The 25,836-nt window shown below is 38.5% G+C and overlaps 1 protein-coding gene across 1 annotated transcript; it reads left to right on the forward strand.

The window, feature by feature from the left end:
* Nucleotides 1-917: 917 nt before the first annotated feature.
* dnajc5ga (DnaJ (Hsp40) homolog, subfamily C, member 5 gamma a) lies at nucleotides 918-25,686 on the forward strand. Its single transcript, XM_082504975.1, has 7 exons — nucleotides 918-1,177; nucleotides 12,800-12,927; nucleotides 16,372-16,585; nucleotides 17,823-17,979; nucleotides 19,706-19,884; nucleotides 20,746-20,789; nucleotides 21,600-25,686. Exons 2-5 carry the CDS (start codon nucleotides 12,809-12,811, stop codon nucleotides 19,879-19,881), a joined length of 666 nt encoding a protein of 221 aa, XP_082361101.1. The 5' UTR covers nucleotides 918-1,177; nucleotides 12,800-12,808; the 3' UTR covers nucleotides 19,882-19,884; nucleotides 20,746-20,789; nucleotides 21,600-25,686.
* The last annotated feature ends 150 nt before the right edge of the window (nucleotides 25,687-25,836 follow it).

Consider the following 25,836-nt stretch of genomic DNA (forward strand, 5'->3'; position numbering starts at 1 on the left):
GAGGCCGAAGGGGCAGACCCAAGACACACTGGAGAGATTGCATCTCTCTGGACAAGCTGGAGGAGGTGGCCCAGGAGAGGGAGGTCTGAGCATCTCTGCTTAGGCTGTTACACAACCCTGCCCTGAATAAGCGGAAGAAGATGTATGGATGGATGGACTTCATTCAAAAGTGGTTAGAAAACATTTTATGAAATTCACTTTCAGCGTTTTAATATGAAATAAGATTAGATAACACCTAAATACACACATTAAAAGTAAAGCTTGAAACAGAAAAACAACCAATATTAAAATGATCTCATTTTATATCTAAAAGATTTTTTGTATAAAACCAGAAAGGATGAAATACTGTTGATATGCTGCTGTTGTTGATCAGTGGAGTCTGAGAGAATCAGGAAATTTTGCAACGTTTACAGTTGATTGCTTTTAGTTTATTGCAGCATCATTTTTATCTTTATCATAATGTAACATCACTCATCAGATTTAAGAAATAACTTGTTATTGTTCTAAATATTTATTGATGGTTTCTTTTATTAATTTTCTTTTTTCCTTTGTTTTTCTTTTTGACACTGCATGTATTTGTCTGAAGGTTAGTTTCTTATGTGTCTTTATGTTTTATTTGTTTGTTTGTTTGTTTCCTTTGCTCTGTTGTCCATATTGTAGTGAGCTCTGCTGCTGTTGTAACCACAGTTTGATGAAAATACGTTCTCTGGATGATGACTTTCTAACATATGAAAGGGAAAATCAATCAGCATTCCTGTAAGAAAAAAACTAAAGGCCATGTTCTTTTATTTAACTTTGGACACATTATAAATGCTTTGCTTCTGGAAACGAATCTAAAATGGGAAGCTTGTTTAGAATCACAGTTTGGTGCTTCACTACTAAGTATCTGATTGTCGCCCCCTGGTGCTTCGGCGGCTGAGTGTACCCATTTCTTGTGCTACGGGATGTGGAGCGTCTCTCCTACATCGGCTCTGGCAAAACTGAGCAACTTCTTCCTTCATTTCCTGGAAGGAGGAGCCATACACGAAGCAGCAGAAACCCGCCGGCTACAGTGGGCTGCTAGCGGGCAAACGGCACCGTGATTCCGACCGTTAATTGGGAGTTAAGAGCCTAACTCGGATGCCTCTATGATCCAGCTAACCGTACAGCGAGATATACAGAGTTCAGTTTGCACAAGGTAAGGCGTTTGGGGGCACTAAATTAGCTAGCGTGAGGTTAGCTAACCGTGGGTAGGTGTCACGGTCACGTACACCAAACCCCATTCAAAAATCTGTCAATTTAAGGTTCGCCCTAGTCTGTTAACCCCACCATGAAGCTCATCTATAACGAGTTAGTTTAGTCGGCAGCGAGATATATTTCGATGCCGACTGATTGAAAATTTGAGAATTTGCTCTGCAGTCGAAATAAACCCTGTTTGTTTGTTTTTTTTTACTAAAAAAAAAAGTGCAATCAAAATGAAAAGTCTAGTGAAAATTCTCCTAATTTTAAATTTGATTTTACCATTTAAATGTACTATAGATGGAGGCTGGTCTATCTCCATGTCCAATGCACATTGCCAGCTTTATGGTTGATTAATGCATATTTTTGGTGCATTTATTAATGAAATTATTTTCCATAAATTAAATGAATTTAGTGGTAGAATGATCTCCATAGAAGCAAGGCTAACTATTTGTCATCGCCACAGTGAGGAGGACGACAGGTTTATTTTTAGTTGATTAAGAAAGATGGAGACAAAATTAATGGCAGAATAAACCAAATAAAACAAGGTATCACGGATTTATGAATGGCGGGGTGTAAAATAGAAAGTAGTTCCCCATGTGCTGGGAGATTAGCAAAAGGGATTAGCGCTGCACAAGGACAAACAGACGACAACCACGCACCACTCCTTCCTTCATTACACCCTCATCTTTATCCTAACATGCCACAAAACCCATTTCTCTCAGGGGGCTGCCTGCTGTGGTTTTAAATTATGGTGGTGTAATAGTATTTAGGTTATTTTGACTCTACACATACATGAAAAATCAGAATCCGACAAAATTCAGGTTGTTTAGATTCAGAATTGATCTAATGACCCAATTAGGATAAAATACCATTTTCCTCTGCACTTACTCTCTCGAGAAGACCCTGCTTCACAGCCTACCTGTGAGACGGTTTGATCATTTCAGGTTTGACCTTCTGAAATGTGAGGATTTTCTGGTTTTCTCTGTTGCTGTAAAATAGAATAAGCTTGGTAAGACTGAGTAAATTGAAGATCTGGGTTAAATCCCTGCCCACGTGTGTCTGTTATGTGTAATCGTGTAAAGTAAGAACAACAACAAAAGAAACCGATCATCTACATGCATTTATTTTTTGGCATTTTATCAGAATTGAAAAAAAGAATAATGTTGTATTCATCTATAAATATTGGGAAGTACACAGATACAGGCAAGAATGGGGAAATAATTTTAGGTTTCCGTTAGATATTTGATTGTCTGTGCAGTTAAAGTAATTTAAAGACCTAGAATAGGTCCCACTCGTTTAAGATCTACGTTGTGTACATATAGATTGTTGTGCCCTGCATTCAACATCACAGGAACACCTTACATAATCTCTCACTAAGGGAATACTGATATTATTCCCTGTCTTGCTTCATCACCTCAAATGTGAGGGTTATCTGGTTTTCTCCAATGTTGTAAACTAACTATTGGACGAGGCTTAGCTCTTGTCTTATTTATTAGTGTGGATACTGATTAAGCATCCACTGTATTAAGATCCTAATCTTTCTTATTATATTTCTCTTTGTAATATAAATATTCTCTATATTTGATTAGAAGGCTGTATTCTTCCTGCCCTTAACCTCTACAGGTTTGTTTAAATATGTAAGTCAAGGCCCTGGATTAGACCTCTACTTATTCTCTTTAGACTAAGAAGATTTGAGTTTGTATTTTGATGACAACAGCAAGATGACTGAGTTTTGACATATGAATGAGAAGAAAATTTCTTTTGTCATACATAGCAGAAGTACCATTAGATGGATTCATAAATTAACAATAATCTCAATGATTGAGCTGCTAACTTAAACAGTATCTCATGCATTGATGTTAAATACTCTGAGGTGCACAGTAACACTCATGGTAGTGCTGGCTGTTGTCCTGTTTCTGTGAGCTGTACAGCTGTTCTTTTTTCCCCATAGTAGAAGCTTGGATGCATTCGACCATACATAAAGACAGCTGCTCGTTTGTAGCAGCAGTTGATGTTTGAGGCTGGATTACCAACCAAGCAAATATCCTGAGGCCTTGAAGGTTTACTATATATCACTTAATTTAATTTGACATATTTTATCTACTTTAATAGCCATCATATGACCCTGATCTTAAAGGAGAGGACTGGCTCAGTTGTTTTAAGGCAGCTTTAGTTGTTGTTGTTGTTGTTGTTGTTTCTGTAGGTCAAGTAGTGAACACCCAAAAACTTGAAAATAATGACAAACAACAGTTATTTTAAGACTCAATGCCACTGTCAGATTTTTTTTTCCCCCTTTCAAATCTATAATCATTTAAAAGGTCAATTATCATATTTCCCTTCTCTTCTCCACCCTGTCCTGCACTCAGAAACCTAAAAATCTCACTCATCAAGGGGTAGTGACGTGTGATTGAGATGTTGTTGCACAGTGTGCATATCCTGTATGTTCCTCTTTTCAAACTCTAATAATGGACATAATTGACAAAATTAACTTGATTTTATTTCAGAATAACCTGAAGCTACTGACTAAACCCGTTAGCTGAGGTTGAAGAATGAAAAAGCCAAAGATTGTTTCCTTAAGTATACAAAGTAACAGTGGTGTTGTCTGTCAGTTGCTCAGCTGGTTGGTTGAGAGAGTTTGACTTGGGAAAAACAGGGGCAGAAGCGATCAGACATGATTAAGGTCCTTTACAATGACCTTAAACACACTTAAGGGCAGTAGCTCTTTTGAATCTAGCTGATTTGTCAGTTGAATCAAAATGAAAGGCTCTGCAAATTTGAAAAGAAAAAGAAAAGTTTTCAAATTTGTTACAGACTTTAGGGTGAAGCATTTAGCTTGCTTTTGGGGCCACAATCTTCTCCATCAGCTTCCCACAACAAGATGGTCAAAGTTCAAGTTGCAATATAATAAGATGCAGTAGGCCCCAGTTGTAGACATACTGCATATAAAAGTATGCACCTTTTAAGAGCAGCTGCAGTACTGCATACCAGGAGTGTAACTGTTTATATTCAGTATTGTGTAATAATGAACTCTCTGTTACACTGAATTTCCAGCAGTGTGTCAGAGATCCGTTAAACTGTGTGGCAGGGCGACTGCTTCGATTACATAGTTATCATGTTACACACCTTTAAAAGCCACAGTTATTTTCAACAACAAAGACGTCTATTTTAAACCCAGCAGTGTTGCAGACTGTCTGAAGAGCTGCTGTCCTCACTGATCGAGGACTTTTTAGGGAGTTTTTGCTTGCAGTTCTCACATGATTCTCTTCACTTGTGGTTTTTGACAAACACTCCATTCTTAAGGAATAGAAAAGCTTAGTTCAGCTGGAGCAAAGCAGAAGTCAGATGCCTTTGTTCTTTACTAATAATAACGTTCAGAAAATGATCATTTAAGTACTCCTACATATGGATCTGTGCTCAAAAATATCACCAGTAGAAATGTGCTTGTAAGTACCCTTAAAATTGAATTATGTCAATTATCAGTTATATCAGTGGTGATAAGTACTGTTAAATATGGATTTTTTCATAGCCTGCTTCTGTCTCTTTAAGTTGCTGTTTTAGGCGCTGGTACATTTGTCAGTATTATTATAAATGTATATTTTATTAACTGCCTTTTGGCAGAGCCTTCAGTTTGTGTGGCGAGAGCTCCCAGTTCATATTCAGGAGACAGACACCCTCTCTACTTTTATGACTAAGCTTAAAACTTTCCTTTTTGATAAAGCGTATTGTTAGGGCTGGATCAGGTGACCCTGAATCCTCTCTTAGTTACACTGCCTATGGCATCTTAAGAAGAATAATTCATCTCAGTTTTTTCCCAATACGAGGAAAAGCTGTTGTAGCAGGTCTTCTTGGGCTTATAGTCCAAGAAATGAATGTAAAATTGCAGGAAAAAGTACTGGAAGCTTTCCACACATTATCCCGTAACAAGCAGGATATTTAAAAAAAAATTTAATTTTAAGCTGTAGAATAAGTGCACGAAATTAAAATTCTCTAACATTCAATGGTTAATATACAGTTGAAAAAAGTAACGTAAAATTTTATTTATATAGCACCTTTCAAGAATAAAATCACAAAGTGCTTCACAGAAGCTAAAACATAAAAACAAAAATCAACCAAAAGCAAGTTTAAGAAGATCAGTTTTTAGCTGTTTTTCAAAGCGTTCAATGGGAGAGCGTTCAAAAGTCTGTGGCCACAGTTACAAAAGCTCTGTCACCTTTTGTTTTCAACCTCATGTGCTGGACAACCAGCAAGCCCTGATCACATGACCTCAGGGACCTGCTGGGGATGTAAGGATGTAAAAGATCGCTGATGTATGTTGGTGCTTGTCCATGCAGAGCCCTAAATGTCAAAATCATAACCTTAAAACACCTCTTTTTCTGTGATTCAGTGGTTAGTCTGTGACTGACTTTGTATATTGTGCCGGGCTGTGGTTACGATGGTTAAAGTGGCTTTATCGTAACCATTTAGTATGTCTGCATGTAATTCACTGAGGGTTTTTTTTTTTTTTTTTTTCTCCCATGCATCATTAATCGCAGCTTTTGTCTTACAATTTTTATATGTTACAAGTACAAAAGAGCATCTTTTTAATCTCAGTTGTTTTATTGCTTATTTGCTGGATGTACTCATTTGTTAAAGGCCTAGTGTTGACCACAGAAAGAGGCTTACTGTCACAGTATAGCCGTTTGTGAAAAACCTCTGTGTGCAACTGATGGTTAAAATAAAACATTTCAATTCATTCAGATTTTTTGTGTTCAAAGTAGAAAAATAAATATTGAATGGTCGATTTGAATGTGTATACCAGCGCAATTCTAGGCACTATATAGTTGAAAATAACATTTGTTTATAGAGGTTATTTAAACATATCATGATATAAATATTGTGTATTGCGATATAGCCTAAAAAAATTGCGATATTAGATTTTCCTCATATTGCCCAGCTCTAGTTGGAATTCTGCTGCTTCACAGGGCTGTCAACCTATCTTGCTTATTTACATCTATTTGAATCTTCCCGTCTCAAAAAGATAGAGGCTCTGCAGCCCTGATTAGTGGAAGGTGGTGTTGTAGGTTAATATTATTTTACACGAGTAGATTCATCATCTAGCATTTCTGGCAAACAACAAACATCAAGCAACAAGGTTTGATTGTCTAGTTGACTGTTCAGGCTCATCTCTACCACAAACCTTGTGTTTTTGGCTGAAAGTGTCTCATTTTGTCAGCTAGACCTGTGTAAAACCCATTCACTTACTTTCTCTCCCTCTGATCTGACACTGTCTCAGCAAAAAGCCTCAAACAAATGGTGGTTAAACTTTGATAAATATCTTCCCTTTAAAAGGCTCATTGTCTAATGCTTGGCAGTGACTCCTTTCTCTTTCCTGTGTTTCCAGCTTTTGTACTCCTGTTGGTTCATTTTCATATTGTCGTTTCATATTGGCGAGCTCCATTTGCATACATGCTGGGCGGATTTCTAAAGTCTGCACCACAAAGACTGCAGTTGGCTAATTAACCTAATAGACCTGGCTGAGTGGGTCTCGATCGATTGCTTCGCTGCGAGTTGCAGTTTGATCAAAGCGTAGTACATTTCCTCAGAGCGGTTTGGTGATCACAAAGGATTATTTTAGGAATATTGAAGGCTTGTCTGTGTAAATGCTGCCCCTCCTGCCTGCATGCCTGCCCCTTGTTTTGTGCACCATGTTTCGAGATGTATTTACATCAGCTCTCTTGGCTTCAGCAGTAACGCCATCTGGGCCTGCAGAGCTTCCATCACAGAGGAAAAATTGTCCTTTTTGAACTCTTATTTGGAGGGTTTATTTCAGTCAAAAGCCTTACTGGATTTTGTCTTTTTTTCCAGTCTCCAGTGTGCATTTTTAGCACAACCCAGTTATTATGTTATTGCTGCAGCTATCAATAGATCTGTATAATATTTTGGATATTATTATTATTATTATTATTATTATTCAAATAGATTTTTCTTTAGATTAGATGCACTGTTGTCATTGTGCTTAGCACAGGTACAAAGCCACTGAGCATCATTCTGACATAAGTGCTGGGATTGTTCAGATGAGTCATGGCAACGTGGATCGCTGTGGTGATGGTGTCCTCTGTTGACCTGTTGGTGCAGTAGGCAAACTGATGGAGGTCCAAAGTGGTGGATATACAGAAAGTGGGAAAGAACACAAACGCTTACTTGTAAATGGAAAGTCAGACTGTAAGAAGAATTAACAAATGCTTTGTAATAAAAGGGTGATAAACATACTTTGTTATGCAATATGTGAGAGTCCTCCAGCGGTACAGTCTGGCAGACAATACGGTGGTTGTCACGTGTGCTCATTATGACACTTCTGCTTATCGACTCAGGAGTTCATTCTAAGATGTATCCTTCTGTACAGATTTATTTTATACAGTGAAATATAAATGCCATTTATTTTATTTTATTTTCCTTAATTGAATGTGTTATCCTGCAGAGACACTCCTACCAGAGCAAGGTAATTTCCTAAATCAGCCAGCTGTGAATCCACTGAGCTGAGAGAACTTGAGTTTCACATTCATGAGCTGCAATTTTTCCAAAAATACTCAGAAATATGTTTTGTCTGCTCTGTGTTTATATAAACTCTAAAGTGACCTAAATCTGTTGATCTGACTGAATCGGGAACCAAGTGAATAAAATATGCTACCTTTAAGTGCCATCTGTTAAAATTGCAAATCCACATGAGCAGTGTGAAGCCAATTATTTTGTTCTCACATCAGGGCGCTCTTAACTATCTGGATGAGAACGCAATATCAACAAAGTTGTTTTCGCTCACTGGTTTTGAGCTAGAGTTTGAATTGAATTTGATCTTTTTCCCTCTTGTTAAATGCAAAATTAACATTAAACTGTAGATTTGATAAAAGAAGAAAAGGCTTTTCTTTGAAGGACACCCACAGAAACACAAGATGTTTTTCTTGCAGTTAAACATTTTCTTGCCATTAAATGGCACAAAATGAGGTTTAAGTGCAGTTCAGGTTCAACGTGTGAATATATTCCAGGGTTCCTGTATATGTTAAAGGCAGAGAGTCAATGTTTGCTTATCTGATATGCAGCTCTGTTATGTCTGACCATTTCATTAGCTTTGTTTTGTTTTTCAGACCAGTGAATTAAGGGGCTGGACCAAAGCCCAGTATAACATAAATAAGGATAACTTTAATCTTTGATTCATGCAAAGTAGAGCAGGGCGATATGGCCAAAAATATTTATCACGATATATACCGTATTTCCCGGACTACAAAGCGCACCTGAATATTAGCCTCACAAGCTAAAATCAGGGGAAAATCCTGTTTTGTACATACATTAGCCGCACCTGACTAAAAGCCGCAGGTGTTTCAATATTGACTTATCATATGTAAGAGAATATGCACAAAGCGAATTGTCAGGAAAGAGATGGCTGTTTGGAGACACATCCCTTTTATTAATATTTTGAAAAACAAGTTATGGGTACATATTTGCATAACTTTTTAGGTATATGTACAAGTAGCGGTAATTACAAGTAGGAAACATGTACTGTGCTTCATAAATGAGTAACAAATGTAGTACATAACAATAACCTAGGGCACACCAGAAAAATAGATTGGACTACCTTTTAGGCTCAGGTGCAGTGACATGGCTTTAACAAGAAGAAAAGTCAGTCATTCACCACCATCTTCCTGCGCACTAAAACCACCAAAGTCCTCTTCTCCAGTGTCGGATACGAACAGGCTCAGGATGGCTACGTTATCCACTCTCAGCTTCTTTCCTTTGTTGTCAGTGTCAGAGTCGAACACCCTCTGAAGGGCCGTGGCGGTGTCCTCCTCTCCATCATGCAGCAGTCCAGCCCTTCGAAATCCGTTGGTGATCATGGATGTTTTCACACTTTTCCACGCTGTCAGATTCCACCGGTTGAGTTGGGCATAACTTGCTTTTCGCACGTTTATCGCCGCACATCATCCACGACTCCCGCTGAACGTGTAGCGCTACTTTGAAGTTTGTTTTTCGCGCTACTTGTACGGCACTATGTTGCCTGGCGGATGGACATGTGACCAACATACCACTCTTGAACCCGATACTGTGTGTCTGATGACATGCCCTTCCGCCAGGCAACGTAGTGCCGTACAACACCGGAACAAACAAAACAAATCGTCTTACGATATCACAAAAATCATGGACAATCCATAGAAAAGCCACACCTGACTAAAAGCCGCAGGGTTCAAAGCTGGTGCAAAAAGTAGCGGCTTATAGCCCGACAATTACGGTATTTGAAAATTTGCGATAACGATATAACTGACGATATAATTGATGCGAGACAAAATACAACTCCACAACATTACTAGCGCAAAAAGACATCCTTCCATTTATTTTCACTTAAACAAGAAGCTGGTTTTTATGTACATTAAAGCTTTATAAAAATGTAACAGTGCAAATGCAAATTCCTTGCTGACAGTTTAACCAAAAGGCATTTCCAGTAGAAATGGGCCTGACATATCCTGAGCATAACCATGTATAATATCCACTGAAGTTAAAAAGAGGTGCTTTGCAACATTAAACTGCAATGTGCAGTACGTATTTTTCGGACCATAAGGTACATGGGATTATAAGGCACATTAAGCGAAACAAAGCAGTCAGATAAATCAAACTTTATTAAACTCTTTCTTCTTGCTTCCTCCACTTCTGTACCATTGATTCATTAATGAATGAATTCTGCTCTATTTCCATGTTGTTGCAGTATATTAATGACTAACCTCGTATTGTGGATGGATTATCTCAGTTGTTCTCCTGACTGAAGTTTGGTCCATTTACAGCATCCTGCCATGCGATTGCATTTGTCTCTAACTATCAGGAACTTTAACGTTAACTTTTATAAGTGGAAAAGTGTTAGTGTTCATCCTCCAGCTTCACTGTTTATGTTATGCTAACATAGCTGTGTCGCTAGCGATCACGTAGCACATCATTATATACCAGCTAGCCCAACTTCAGTAACTTTACAAACATCACTGCTGTTTAGTTTCCTGTCTTCATTTATGTTGGAAGTGATAGCAGAGCTGTACGTTTGAATTTTTCCAGAAATCTCTGTCAGAACATGCAATATCATGCTTAGGTAACTAGCGAAACTAGCGAGCTAACTTCCGCTAGCTTCCTGCTAACTTCTAACTCCGTTAAATGTAATAAATTTTGTTTTCATGGATGCCTGGAAGTTAAACTTCATAGTTACACCTGGTAAAGCAGCAATGCTGATCGTTTCATTAAAGATGAAAGAATTTAGACAGTTTTAACTCCCAGTGATGCTGCAGTGTTTGTTTGACCTGAAGCATCACTGAGAGTTTAGGACCCAGATTACTCCCAGATTTAAGAGCATCTTAGTCCGACAAATACGACAATAACGACGGCCGCTTGCATGTTCTGCAAAAAAATGTGCTTTGTCGTGTATCAGACGGACAAACACCAAACCAGTTCCACATCACTGAAGTTGCACCATTTTTACAAACCAATTCTGGTTCATCTGTTTCACTCAACAATCGGCCATGTGCGTATGAAAACAAAGGCACTGCGCATGCGCGTTTTACTCATATTCTATCGCGATAATTAATTTTCCTATCGTTGCCTAACATTATACCGGTATTACCGTGAACGGTATAATATGGCCCAGCCCTAATGCAAAGCTACTCTAGTCCAGGACTAAAACAAAAATAAGATATGGAGCAAGAAATAAGCATAGTAGATCCCGCTTAATTATAATCACTTCAAAAACATGTTTCAGTTTGCACAATTAAATGAGGGGAACTAGTTAATTCTTACAGACATTACTCAGAATGGTACAATATTGATAAAGTTAATATCTGAGTTCATATATTAATGGCACAGAACTTTGTAATGGTTAGATGACATAACAAAAGCCCCATTCACAAATCTGTAGTGTTAGCTGTGATCTCTCTAATTAGTAACTGTTACATATTCATCTAAATTTAATCCTTTTGCAAATCTGCTTCGTCTGTAATGAGTAGAATAAAAATCCCAAAGGCAAAGTGTGCCAGATGGAAAAATTAATCCTGTGTGAATACATCTCTTAGTTGTTTCATTTTTGTGTTAATTATTTACTGTCAAGGATTCCTTGGATTCAGGATGTAGAATTACAAGGGTTACAGTTAAACGCTTATGACAGTCGATTGGTTTGTTGCACATATCTGTGCAGTTGTCTTGCTGGCCTCTGACCAGAACGTTGGCCCTGTCTGACATGGACTTGGACGGGTAATCTGTGAGATCAGCAAAATGTAATCTTCTTTAGTCAATGACCTGGGTGGCATTATTCGTGTGGCTCAGTATGACTCAATGTGAGTGTATTTGTGTACGCGTACAGTAATCGTAGTTCATCAGAAATCCATTTTGTATGGAGTAATTGTGAAACACTAACTCTCTGCTTCTAAATACTTGTGTGATTCATTGCCTCCATAAAGGAGGCTTCTCCTACTCTCTTCTCAGTGGCTTGCATACTCAGGGTTGCTAGTATCATGTTATACCCTTTTCTCTAAACATTTCTCTGCATTTTCACTGAAGGAGGCGGAGAGGACAAAAATAACTGCATTTGCCTCGAAGATGTGCACAACAAAAGCTGTCTTAAAAAGACAGGATTTGCCCAGAAGGTGCAATAGAACTAATTACTGTCAAGTTTAAGCTGATTTGTGAAGCTTGTTGCAGAAAGTTATTTTCAAATCTAGCAGTGTTACAGCAACGTCATCATTGGTGGTTAATGAAGGGTGTTTTTGGAGACGGCCATCGTGATGTGCCACGTTGGCATGTGAAATGCAGCACTGAGCTTTTTACTATTGTGATCTTAGCTTATTGAAACTAGAAGACATGAGGACAGGCTGAGAAATGGGAGAACTGGTCAATCGAAAGCAACTGAGACAATCTAATGCTACACAGATCCTGTGTAACATGCAACTGTACATCTGCAACTTGTGCAGTCACCGTTGCTTGTTATTAGAAAGCATACACTATATTCCCTATTTTACTTAGTCTTTAAGTAAATATGTGGCTCTTTAGCTGGTAGATGTTCCAGTATGTTCACCAGAGCTTGGCCAACTACGTCAGTTTGTCTTTTTAGTCTACATTGGGTTTTTAAAGCTGTTATTTGTTCACTGTTGGAGAAAATTGCATTTGAAGTAAGCACTGTAGTGAACCGAAACAATAAAGGTCAGACGTAAACTTGAGGTATGCTGAACAACAGTAGAGAGGCAGACAAGGAACCAGGAAGTAAGTCAAACCGAGGGTGTTATGATTATGTTTTGTTTTTTGTTTTTTTTGTAGCACTATTTATTTTGTCTGGTGTGTCCTTATTTTCTTTGGTATATTAAACAGCTGATTTATGTCTCCCTATTGTAGTGAAAAGTGAAAAACAGTATCTTTTTCTTTACTTCTTCTTTATTTACACCACCTCTGCCTTGGTGAACCTCACCTTCTGCACTACTTTGGTAATTAACACTGGCCTGAGTATTTAGATTCTTTAAATAAATCATTTGAATTCTGAGCTTTTTATGTATCAGCGCCTCCTAATAAGTTTGATCTCTTTTAATTACAGAGGTGAGCCATGGCTGAACCAAACTCCTCCCGCCCCCAAAGGAAGATGTCCACCTCTGGGGAGAGTGTGTACAAGGTGCTAGGTCTGGAGAAAGGAGCGTCTGCAGAAGAAATCAAGAAAGCGTACAGGTAAGCTGGACTTTAGTTACTTCTCTTTATTAAAGTTCTTTTTGTTGTTTTGCCCATATTCTTAATTTTGGACCGTTAGAGTGGCTTTGCATTAGGGCTGCCACAAACGATTATTTTGATAGTCGACTAGTAGGGCTGGGCCATATTATACCGTTCACGGTAATACCGGTATAATGTTAGGCAACGATAGGAAAATGAAATATCGCGATAGAATATGAGTAAAACGCGCATGCGCAGTGCCTTTGTTTTCATACGCACATGGCCGATTGTTGAGTGAAACAGATGAACCAGAATTGGTTTGTAAAAATGGTGCAACTTCAGTGATGTGGAACTGGTTTGGTGTTTGTCCGTCTGATACACGACAAAGCACATTTTTTTGCAGAACATGCAAGCGGCCGTCGTTATTGTCGTATTTGTCGGACTAAGATGCTCTTAAATCTGGGAGTAATCTGGGTCCTAAACTCCGTATGCTTCAGGTCAAACGAACACTGCAGCATCACTGAGAGTTAAAAACTGTCTAAATTCTTTCATCTTTAATAAAACAATCAGCATTGCTGCTTTACCAGGTGTAATTATGAAGTTTAACTTCCAGGCATCCATGAAAACAGAATTTATTACATTTAACGGAGTTAGAAGTTAGCAGGAAGCTAGCGGAAGTTAGCTCGCTAGTTTCGCTAGTTACCTAAGCATGATATATATAGCATGTTCTGACTGAGAGATTTCTGAAAAAATTCAAACTTACAGCTCTGCTATCACTTCCAACATAAATGAAGACAGGAAACTAAACAGCAGTGACGTTTGTAGGGTTACTGAAGTTGGGCTAGTTGGTATATAATGATGTGCTACGTGATCGCTAGCGACATAGCTATATTAGCATAACATAAACAGTGAAGCTGGAGGACGAACACTAACACTTTTCCACTTATAAAAGTTAACGTTAAGGTTCCTGATAGTTAGAGACAAATGCAATCGCGTGGCAGGATGCTGTAAACGGACCAAACTTCAGTCAGGAGAACAACTGAGATAATCCATCCACAATACGAGGTCAGTCATTAATATACTGCAACAACATGGGAATAGAGCAGCTGCCAGAGAATTCAACATTAATGAATCAATGGTACAGAAGTGGCGGAAGCAAGAAGAATGAGTTTAATAAAGTTTGATTTATCTGACTGCTTTGTTTCGCTTAATGTGCCTTATAATCCCGTGCACCTTATGGTCCGAAAAATGCGTACTGCACACTGCAGTTTAATGTTGCAAAGCACCTCTTTTTAACTTCAGTGGATATTATACATGGTTATGCTCAGGATATGTCAGCCCATTTCTACTGGAAATGCCTTTTGGTTAAACTTTCAGCAAGGAATTTGCATTTGCACTGTTACATTTTTATAAAGCTTTAATGTACATAAAAACCAGCTTCTTGTTTAAGTGAAAATAAATGGAAGGTTGTATTTTGCGCTAGTAATGTTGTGGAGTTGTATTTTGTCTCGCATCAATTATATCGTCAGTTATATCGTTATCGCAAATTTTCAAATATATATCGTGATAAATATTTTTGGCCATATCGCCCTGCTCTATCGACTATTCACCGATTATTTTTGCGATTAGTCGACTAATCAGGTCATGCATCCATTAGACGTAAAACCTACAGCTTATTGCACCAGCATGCATCTGCTCTTATATAACTATCATTAGCTTACAGCTTTAAGTGTTTTGCGTATGTGCTAACTAAAAATGAAGACAAGATGATTTTTTAATTTTTAATGAAATTTGCAGATTGTTTCTGTGAAGTTTAATAAACTCCTTGATATCTAAAATATAACAGGACACCGGTGTATATTCTCGAGCATCTCACACTTCTGATGACCAGTTGTATGCTTGACGTTTATTCAGCTGTGTAAAAACTATAACTTGAATCTCAGCCAAACTGATTTACTCAGGAACAAATAAAATACTAAAAAAAGCCAAACAATAACATTTTAAGTTATCTAAGTGACTCATATACGTTTAACCTGAGCAGCGAAAGACGGCGGTGGGTTTGACAACGATTTGCCGGGAGTCCGGTGTTCTCACGGGCTCTAGTGAGCCTTGAACCCAGGCTAGGTATCGAGCTGGTGGGTAACAGATGTCTCTGAAAACGTCGAAGCGCTTTTGAAAATATGAGATGTCTTGATAAACTGAGCAGATATTTGAGGTTTACACAGCTACATTCTTGCCTGAAAATGTGTTAAACGTTTATTTTGTGACCCAGAAAGAATAATAAGAGTAAAATTAAAACTAACTAGCTGCCGCCATTGTTGGAAACTAAGCAGGGCCGCACTATAAATTCTGGGACAGAGCTTCTTCTTCAGGGTTTAACGGTTGGCATCCTTGTACATGCAGTGCTGCCATCTTCTGTTTCAGTCCGTTATTACACTCTTAAATCCTACTACTTAGTCCTGCGTCTTTTGGGATCTTACAAAGCTTCAAACGACGCGTTGACTATTAAATTGGTCATCGACGATTTTGATAGTTGACGTAATCGTGACTAGTCGACTAATCGTGGCAGCCCTACTTTGCATGACTCACAAATTACAGCTCCCAAGTTTCTTTGTCTGCAAACAGAAGGTTTGAACAGCAGGTGGATTCTGTGCTACTACTCTGTTCAAATGTGTTATTTGTGTCCCTGATAGTGTTTACTCATAAGCTGCCAGATAACTAAAGTGCTGTTCAGAAATATTTCTTTACAAGTTGTCTGTTAATTCTGTCTGTAAAAGTGCAGACGACTGACATGAAAGCATTTCAAATGATATCTGTAATGCATTTACTTAAGATTCTTCAGACACTTCAGATTCTTATAATTCAGGAAATAAATAGGGAAAGTGCAAATTGATTAGCTGCCTCAAAATCACAGTTAAAGCTTTAATTTTACTTTCATGGAACAAACAAATAATACTGCTGCTTGTTTACTTTAATGTAGTTTCATGTGTGGGATAGACTTGTGACATTATAGAGTTTTTATTTATTTATTTTTTTAACAGTTTGAAAGTTTCCAGAACCCAAGCTGACATGTTGACATTCCACCTTCTTTGCAGTTTATAACAGTTTACAATCGTTTATAATTTTCACTAAGGTATTTAACGTTATAGTTACGGCTACAACTATTGGATATTATGATTAGTTCCATGGTCAGGCTATTTTCATCAGTTTTAGATAGGAGTACAGTATACAGTCTGCAATATAATGTGAAAAAGATTAAGCCGGTCATTAGAGTTGAAAGTGGTGGAAAATAATATGGTTGTAATTTTATGTGTATGTAATTTTAAACCATGACATCCTGGGCTTGAGCCTGTGAGGGAACCATGTGATATTTCTTCCTCACTCACACTTGCAGCAGATTCTTTCTGGCACATTTGGAGCAGACGATCAATAATTTTGTTGATCTTTTCCTTTCTCTCCTGACAGAAAACTAGCACTGAAGTACCACCCGGACAAGAACCCAGACAACCCAGAGGCAGCGGAGAAGTTTAAGGAGATCAACAATGCGAACTCAATTTTAAATGATGAGAACAAGAGGAAGATTTACGACGAATATGGCTCCATGGGCCTTTATGTGTCCGAACAGTTTGGAGAGGAGAGCGTCAAGTACTACTTTCTCATGTCCAAATGGTGGTTTAAGGTTGGTGTGTTTGTGTTTTTGTGTGCTATCTCTGACTTCTAAACTGTTTTCAAACATTCTCGAAATTATCCTAAAGAGCTTTGTCTCAGAATACAAAGGTCCTTAACCTGACAGCCCACTGGTGCACATAGGCTCAATGTCCAATTAAGCCTATGTGAGAGTAAAGAAATGTATGTCCTGACTTATACGTGCTCTTCTAAGGCAGCACACATCTGTAGTTGGCTACTTCCTGTGAAATGTGCAGACCTGATTCTCCCAGCATTGTCCCAACAACCCAGCTGTGTGTGAAAGTGGCTCAGCTGGATTTACTAAATATATTTGACCATTTTGGGACAAAATGGTTTATGCCTTTATTTGGTAATGTGCAGTGTACTTCAAAAATATAAGTTAATGTGTACTTAGTGGTGCATATTGTAACAGCAACATATTGTTAATGCAGTTCAAGGTCTGTGTATTAGAAGTCTGGTAGAATAAACTGATCTGCTGTTTGTGTTAAACAGGATTATTTTTGCTTTTATAATAATCTGTAACCGTTAACTGAGCTAATAGGTATTTTTTTAGAGCAAAGTGATCAGGTTTATAAAGGAGTTTCACGCTTGACTAATTTCCCAGCAGCCCGTGCTTTACCAGGCTGATTCCTGATTGGTGGCACTTTTTTTTTCTTTCTTTTTTCTTTTTTCTAATCATGGCTACAGATCATAGTAGGCTAGATCAATCTTTGTAGCGTGAGTACAATATGAAACGTGATCTGGTGTTTTCTTGCTGGTGTGAGCTGTCACCCTCTGCGTCTGCAGAAATGCACCTTTTCCATCTGTGCCTCATAGTCAGTGTTTAGGGATGGATAACAGTACAGTGAGTGCGAACATAACTGCAGTGAATGCTGGCTTTGTGAGGCTCGTAATGTGGTTTTACAGTCCCTGCGCTCAAAAGATGTTCTGTGCCTCTAAAATCCATTTAGGGAAATTACAAATTAAACATTTTTGGGGAGGGTTTTTTTTTTTCCTTTCTTTCTTTATGCGATTGTCTTAGATGAATTATGATTGTTACACATTCATGAGTCTTGAATATGGTGACAGAAGCACTGACTGTGCAAAATGACATCTGTAATCTGTTTATAAAGGATTGGATGAAATCCTCACTGTTTGCTGTCAATAATTTGTTGGAGATTAAGATTAAAGTTCTTTTAGATCCTCTGTGTCATATGGCTAAAAATCTGTTTGCATGTTAATCCCTGTAGGGTCTGGTGCTGTGCTGTACATTATTCACTTGCTGCTGCTGTTGCTGCTGCTGCTGTTTCTGCTGCGGGAAGTGCAAACCTCCAGATGACGATGAAAACTACCAGTACGTCAACCCCGAAGACCTGGAGGCCCAGATCAAAGCAGATCAGGACGGAGGTAAGAAAAATCATAATCCAAGGTTATTTAACACTGTTACTGGTACCTTTGGAAACATCTTGCAAGTGCTTAATTATAGTTCAGTTGAAACCCAAATAAGATCATTAAAAAATGATGGATTTGGTTGACGTCGCAGGGTCAGTGGATTAGACTATGAAGTCTTTTTCACAAGGACAACCACTCACCAGCCAAACCCCCACAGGCCACAGCCTCCACTGTGTGAGGCCTGTGGGCGTAGTTAGGGGGGCAGTATTTAGAAAACTAGCATGCCTCAGGAGGCAGCCACAAAGGGAATGGGCAAAGTTATTGAGGGCTGACGGGTGACAACCAACTGACGCTGTCAGCCGCTGCCAAAAGCAGACCACGCAAGACAAACGAGTGTGCGCTGGTGGGCTTTTACTTCCTCTGGTGTGATTATTTGTTGGCTACAATCTCTCTTTCCATCATTTCGGCTCAAGCTGAACAAAATGATAAATGACTTTCATTTATTTTCTCATCAGATTTGCGCTAAATTGTAATTTTTAATTTGTGATCAAGTCTGAATTGGTATTTGTGCATCCAATAGACAAAACAAAGTCATTTTTTTAAATTTTTTTTTTTACTTCCGTCATAGAGGCAAAAGACTGTAGCCACCAGTTATTAAATGTCAACCACTTTGATAAAGTCATCCAGTAAATGTGAGCCTGAGGCTGTGTGCGTGTGATGTGGAAAGTGGAATCAGTGCTTGTACAAATTTATTCTACACAGAATCATTATGACAAACATGAAAAAATTGTCAAGTTATTTTCTGCAGATTAATCTGCTGATGAGTCTAGTTTGTTTTATTTTTCATCCCCCTCCAGTTTAGTTGTGATCACTCTTGAAGAAATCTGTGACATGTGCTTTTCAGAAACTATTCAGAAGTGTTAATAAATGGAGTAAGACCTGAAGTAAACAGTGTGCAGAGACCAATAGTGCTGACAGCTCAAGCTTTGATTAGACTCCAGCCAGCTGGAGACACTCGGGTAGTCATTGCTGGTATATTTCTTTGAAGTCTGCTTGAAATTTGCCATCTGGGGCACGTACACAGTTGGTGCATTGTAATTTAAAGTCCTACGGGGTCACAAGAAATTGGCCAACATACAGACATCCACACTGACCCAAGCAGGCTCACAGATGCAGAAAGTATAATCAAGACCTCATAAAAGAAGGGAAAAAGGCATTTAATCACATTAAGTGACGTGGCAATGCCCATTTGTAGATCTGTTTAAAAAGAAATGCTGTAAATTCTACAAATATTTCTGTTGGATGTGGCTGTAGAGCACACTACAAACGCCTCTCCTGCGGCTCTGGCTCGTTTCATTAAAACTGTTAAACTGTTTCTTCATGATGTAGCCCTTTTCTTTCAGCAGGCCTGCTGAAGCGGGGACTTTTCTGTGTACACATTTTACAGAATGACCTGTGTCTTTGGTCGACTGTGTTAAAATCTGAACGTGTGATAAAGCTTCAAAGCATAACGAATGCATAAACTGTAACATGCTGAGGTGTTTATTTCTTTATTTATTGCTTTTAAATTGAGCTTTTCTTTAAAAAAAATATTTTACTTCTTGCTTTCTAGAGTTTAAACACTAACTTTAATAAATAAATACAAAAATCAAAGTCAGCTCTAAGGTCTCTGTTGCATCATCAGTGGATTAAACATGCTCTTATGCTTCAGGATTCGTGTTTTCATGCTCCAATCCAACAGGTAACACAGTAATCATAGGCCAGCCTACATCTAATCTGGGTCCAGAAACCCCAGAAGGAAAGAGCATGCCCATCCCCCTGCCTATGCCAATGCCGCCACCTGAGCCCCAGTCGCCAACTTCAGTCAACCCAGTAGTGGAAGATAGACCTGGGGAGAGCGTACCAGATTTAAAATGACTTGTAAGAGCCACGTCTACTGCTTTTTAAATTTTTTTATTTTGTTTTATTTTTTTTTTATGTGTCACGTTGTCATCCATCCATGTTGTCACGTAAACAAAGCCGTCTTGGCCCATCCTCACCCATCTTCACGCTCCATGTTGCATGTCCGCTGGCAGCACGCAGCTTCTGCTTACTCACTCATCCGTTTAAAAGAAAAAACTGCTCCTGCTGTCCACTTACCATCGTCATGCACATTCACTGCATCAGTCACTGTGTTGTTCTAGTCGTCTTGTACCTGCATGTCTCTTATTCCTTACCCGTGTCACATTAGGTGCTGTCATAACGTGAGCATGGTGATGTCGTGTTGGTGGCACTTTGTACAACATTGTTGTGTGCTCATTATTTCTGCTTGTTGTCAGATGATACGATTATGGGATATTTTTAGCATTTGTCCTGTGAAAAGAGAGGTCCAAATTAAGTTATTCAGATGGGATGTGGAGTGTTATATCACATTCACTGAAATGTGGACGTTAACTTTGCACAGCATTACATTTGTAAGATGGGGGAAAACAAACTGATGACCCTTTTGCCCTCTTGTAATAGCTTTGTTCCCTTTGGCTAATTTATAGCTTGCTGTTTAAAACATAAAACTAGTTATATAGATAACTTGGATATTCTTGACGTAATTTCCAGGTCTGTTGTACGATAAGAAAGTTTTTAAAGGTAAGTTCCCCTAAAACCTACAGGTAAAATAAGAGGTTTGCTTTATCTTAGGATAAGACGAGGCCTTACAATAGGGCAGAAGAGTTATACCTTATTTATTTCATGCTCCGTATGTCAATGTTTGGCTTAATTTTGAAAGTGTGCCTTTGTCTTCTACAGGAAAGTGATGGTGTGGATAAGCCTCAACTAGCAAAAGCAGGAAGGTAAGATACAACGGATGATGATTTTAAAAGTGAAACTTGGAATATAAACAGTTGGTTTGAACATACTGAGAAAGTGGTCTGTGTAACTTAATTAGTGGTTGGGCAGACGAACAGCTTATTTTGTTCATTTCTCAGGGTCATTTTGATGTGGCTATTCTCAGTCATTAAATATTAACTTTTAATTCCTTGATCTACAGTACAGTGTTAAATCTACTGTGTGGGCTGTAGACCTGCTAATGTAGATGGATACTAGTTTTCTCTTGCTTTTGAAGTCTTTTTTTTTTTTTCACCTCAGTAAAATATTTATTGGCTCCAATTCCAACATAAACATCTCAGTTTCACATGTGTTGGCAGAGCAGTGCAGACACACCAACACAAGTATTGAATCAAATGTCTGTAACAACAAGGATACCAATACTATAAATTAATTTAAATTGAATGTCTAGAGTTAGGATAACACTTTTGGATTAGGTGGAAGCTATGCACTGCTGTTATTGGCTATGCAAATAATAGCAGTGCATTATTTGCATAGCCAGAGCGTGGTTAGGTTTACGTTGTTAGATAAGGTGTTTGTATGTGTCCTACATACACAGTGGAAAAAATAAAATAAAATATGAAAAGCTCATTCTAAGCAACCTCATAGTTGGAATTTCACTTACTTGTCTCTGCAGCAGTATGTGCTAAGGTTGGATATACAGTTGCCAAGACTGGAATAAAAGACAGAAGCTTCTTGAAGTATGATTAAAATTGTAATTAACCTGATATAACTATTTTTAATCTGATTTTGACTTCCTCTTTTTCCCCCTTCAGCCTTCTGCGCCCCTCTTATGACCCAGCCACATCTGACTGCTGCCAGCGACCCAGAGAGAAACCAGCCCGCTGTCACCAGCCAACCCACAGTTCAGGCCTGATCCACCCAGACCTACCCGAGCCACCAAACAAACCCTGCCAGGTGGGCACTGAAATGCTCCCGGCTCCCTTCATGGAACTTAAAATACGGAGAAGTATTCACGCAGATTAACCTACTAGATGCTACGAGCGTCATGGAGGATAATTTCAGGCCAGCTATTAAGACCACAAGCCATCCTCTAACAAGTCTCCTCTCTTCTTCCACCTTCACACATGTCCAGCCTGGGCTGGATGTTACCTTGATAGCAGTCCAGTTATCCAGGGCTAGGCTTAAAGTCCATCTCTTCTGGTCATTCCATTCTAACCAGTAAAGGTCTGACACTGGCCAGCAAAATTGCAAAAATGGGGACATGAGGGCCGAGAAAAAAAAAAAAAGTCACGTAGAGGTGGCTTTGATTGTTTACCTGCTATCCAAACCGGGACTGGAACTTACTACCTTACTACCTTTTTTTTTCCTGTCACAATCTTAACCGCCTCCCATCATGTTGGATTCCATTGGTCACCAGCAGGAGCACTTATTTTCTGTTTTCCCTCGTTAACCTGCCTAGGAGTTGCCCTCTGAAGAAACCCATACACGTTGGTGGTAAATTCATTGCCACTCTTTGTGTGTTCATATCAGTGGCAAGACAAGAACTACACATTTCTTCTTCTTCGTGAACAATCGCATTTAGTTAAATGTTGCATTGTCGTCCTCTAATGTCTCAAACTAGTCCCATCGATGGTTGTGTAAAAAAAATAAATAAATAAAAAATTAAAATAACCTTCAGAGGCGGCAGGAAGTCTAACAGATGCTTCACCATGTAAAAAGTTTTCAATCAGGACACTGTTGCATTTCATTGCTTTAACAATAAATGTCTGAGCCTAATCTTTGAGCTTCGATCAGGAGTGGACTTGACGCTTCCACCCCGGCGCGCATGCAACTTGTACGGCTGCATGCCTCTTCTTGTACAGCACTGGAACTCACCTCAAACGACAAACATGGGACAATTGCTGAGCTTGCAGACATGCAAACTGTAAATGAACACGAGCCCTTATGACATCATGTGCCACCCTCAGCGGGGAAAAAATAAAAAGTACCCCCCCAATAATAATCTGCCGACTGAAATGGACAATTACAGATGCCATAGTCTTTTAACTAGAAATAACTTTCTGTTAGATTTACTTATTTTTTTTATATATATATTGCGTTGGTTTTTTTTGTTTTGGTTTTTTTTTGTGTTGCAGTCAGATTATTCGGTAGACCAAAGCCGACAGCTTCATGTAGCCCAGGCCGATAGTTTCTAGAAATGCCATTTGCTCTGTAAGCCACGGTTCAGATTGTCAAAGCTGTGTGTATATTATGCATTTCAGTCTATGCACCGTGTCAGACGGGTCTGTTGCCATTTTTCTTCTTTTATTGTACCTCTTACATTCAGAACTGCAGAAACCCTGAAAGTTACTTGATCTATGAACTCAGCTCCAGATTCACTAAGACTAGATTGCAGGGCAATCTCTTGATTTAATTGCACCACTATTGCTTTCTATTTGGGGATGCTTTGGACATTTATTTGCAGCCTTTAAAAAGAGTAATGAGCAAGCAATCAACCATCTTTACTGCAAATTTCAGGCACTCGCCCTTTAACTGCAGGACTGATCCATTCATTCCTGCATCCTTACTGATCTGTTCTTAGTTTCTGGGCAGGAAAGTCCTCCTTTATGTACTAACCTGACCCTGGCAGCGCTGTACCTTCAAGAATAATTGCAGCAGTGACTAAAAATACAAGCCCCAAATGCACTCACTGTTGTCTGTTATTTTGCAGAATCACCCAGGAATACTTTGTCTAAAGTAATTCAATGCATGAGCACGATTGATTAAATCTAACCTGAAGCATTCGGCTCTCCTCTTCATCTTCGCTCATTGTGCACACTTGGCATCGCTCTTCCTTCATGCTTTAGTGAATCTGGATCAGTGTTTGTGTTGACACACCTTGAATTGCACAATAAATACAGACACTACAGAGATTTTTGGCTTCATCAGTTTTATACACCTTCTTTGAGTCAAACGCACTTTTCCTCTGTATTGTTTTTGGTTTCATGTTTTGTTTTTTTCCTCTTTTAGATTTAAGTCACATTCTTTAATTACAGTTGGTCATTCAGTGTGTCTGCACCTTTAAAGCTGCAGCTAACATTTATTTATTGCTTTTTGCTTGCGTTTAATGTGAGAAAATGGTAAGAAATATCCAACACTAGTTTCCATTATAGATTATTTCATCCAAAATCTGGAGGCAAAGACAAAGAAAAGCGCAGTTGGCAAATTGTTTCAGCTCTTAATCTGGGACACCAGAAACTTATTGAGTCACTGCTATCGTTGACATGCTAATGTCTGTGTTGTCCAGCTCAAAATGTCAGTGGATCTGCTCATGACAAAGCTAATTGCTTCTAGATGGCAAATGATTTAATTGCTTTCCCTACGGGTGATTTGATAGATTTAATGCCATCTAAGGTTGAGACGTGAGGATTACTAATGATGTAATGTGATTTTGGTGAGAGTTTGAGCTGCCAGCATTTTCCATGAATCATCCACTTTGCACTGATTTATTGACTTGTCTGAAACTGATTTTCTTCCTTGACTCAAAAGCTGTAATGGAAGACAGATGAAGCCCAATAAATAAGCAATTTACTTCAACAAAAGCTCAAAACACAGAACACATTGTGTTAAGCATTATTCTGCTACATCTCCATGGATGGATGAATAGATGGCTTTGGGCGTCTTCTGAAATGACAAACCTTTTTTCGTAAAGAAGTAGTTCAACATTTTGGGGAATCTGTTTTAAAAATGTATTTGCTTCAATGCTTTCTTGCCATCAGACTGTAACTAAAAGATGGACATCACCACCTCAGCGTCAACCTTTGTGTTAATGAAGGCTTGAGCCGAGGGGTTTTTCTGTTTTTGCCATTTTTATGATTTGAAACTGTGCATGATGAATGAGGGGTGGGTCTGACTAAAAAACCAATGATATTGCACAATCATAGGTTAGCAACTTGTCAATTACAAAGTAAAGCAGCCTCTGGTTTGTTAATGAGGTCACCACTTACAAACTGGACCCAAAATTAATATGTGGAACTAGCGATCGAGGCCACGTGTTTAATCTGTAAACTCACAGATTAAAAGAGCGTAGAGCCATTTCCTTTAGACATCTATACGGCGCCGTCTCAGATGGCAGCCTGTCTAGCATGCTCTCTACAGTTGAAAATTACTTTGAGCATGTACATGACAAAAGAGTTTCCCTCGGGATAAATAAAGTTCTTATTCTTATACAGTTGTGAAACTGGAGTTGCTGCCCTCTGTTGGCCACTAAATGAATGATGTGTTAAGGCCCTTCACTGGCTTAATTTTGTTAGTGATTTAAAATGGTATTGATGAAACACGAAATGCACATTTCCCAAAATGTTCAACTCTTCCTTTAGTAGTGCATGCATTTTAAAATGGGGATGTAACGATTTTGAAATTGTGATTCGAAACAGAATTTAAAATCATATACCAATATTATTACTCTGCAAGTTTATTTTGTTCTTATTTATTTGCCCCTCTCTACAAAAGAAAGGAAAAAGAAGATGAGCAAATAAAACCCCACTAAGCTCTTTTAAGGTCTTTTTTTTTTTTTTTTTTTTTTAAAGCGATGACTCCTAAATGGCCTCTTATTTTCTGATGTTACTGATACTTGGCTTTTTTTACTGCTTAGTCTCTAATTTAAATAAAAAACGATATTTTACTCCCATGTTATTTTTAGATTGTTTTAACGTTTTCAAACCTCAAGCATTGTTTACTGACATCATGTGGAAGCTGTTCAGTTGTTGTCATGTGGAGCGTTACAGTCCTGTTTAGAGTACTAATGCTAGTTGGTCTTTTTTTGTATCTGTGCTGGCCAAAACTATAGTTGCATCTAAATTCGGCTTCTAAAACTCTTCTGTATTACCCGGTGTGTTATAATAAATGAATGCAGAGCTACGTGTACGATCATATTGTGAAAAAACAAACCACCTTTGATAAGTTTTTATCAGTCACTTCATATCTGCTCTCTTTATTCACATATCCGCTTGTTTCTGAGTGAAACCGTCTGCAGACGTCTGCATGTCATAGTTGTTTTTAATCCATAAT

The sequence above is a fragment of the Aulonocara stuartgranti genome (assembly GCF_965226115.1).
Source record: "Aulonocara stuartgranti genome assembly, chromosome: 15".
NCBI lineage: Eukaryota > Metazoa > Chordata > Actinopteri > Cichliformes > Cichlidae > Aulonocara > Aulonocara stuartgranti.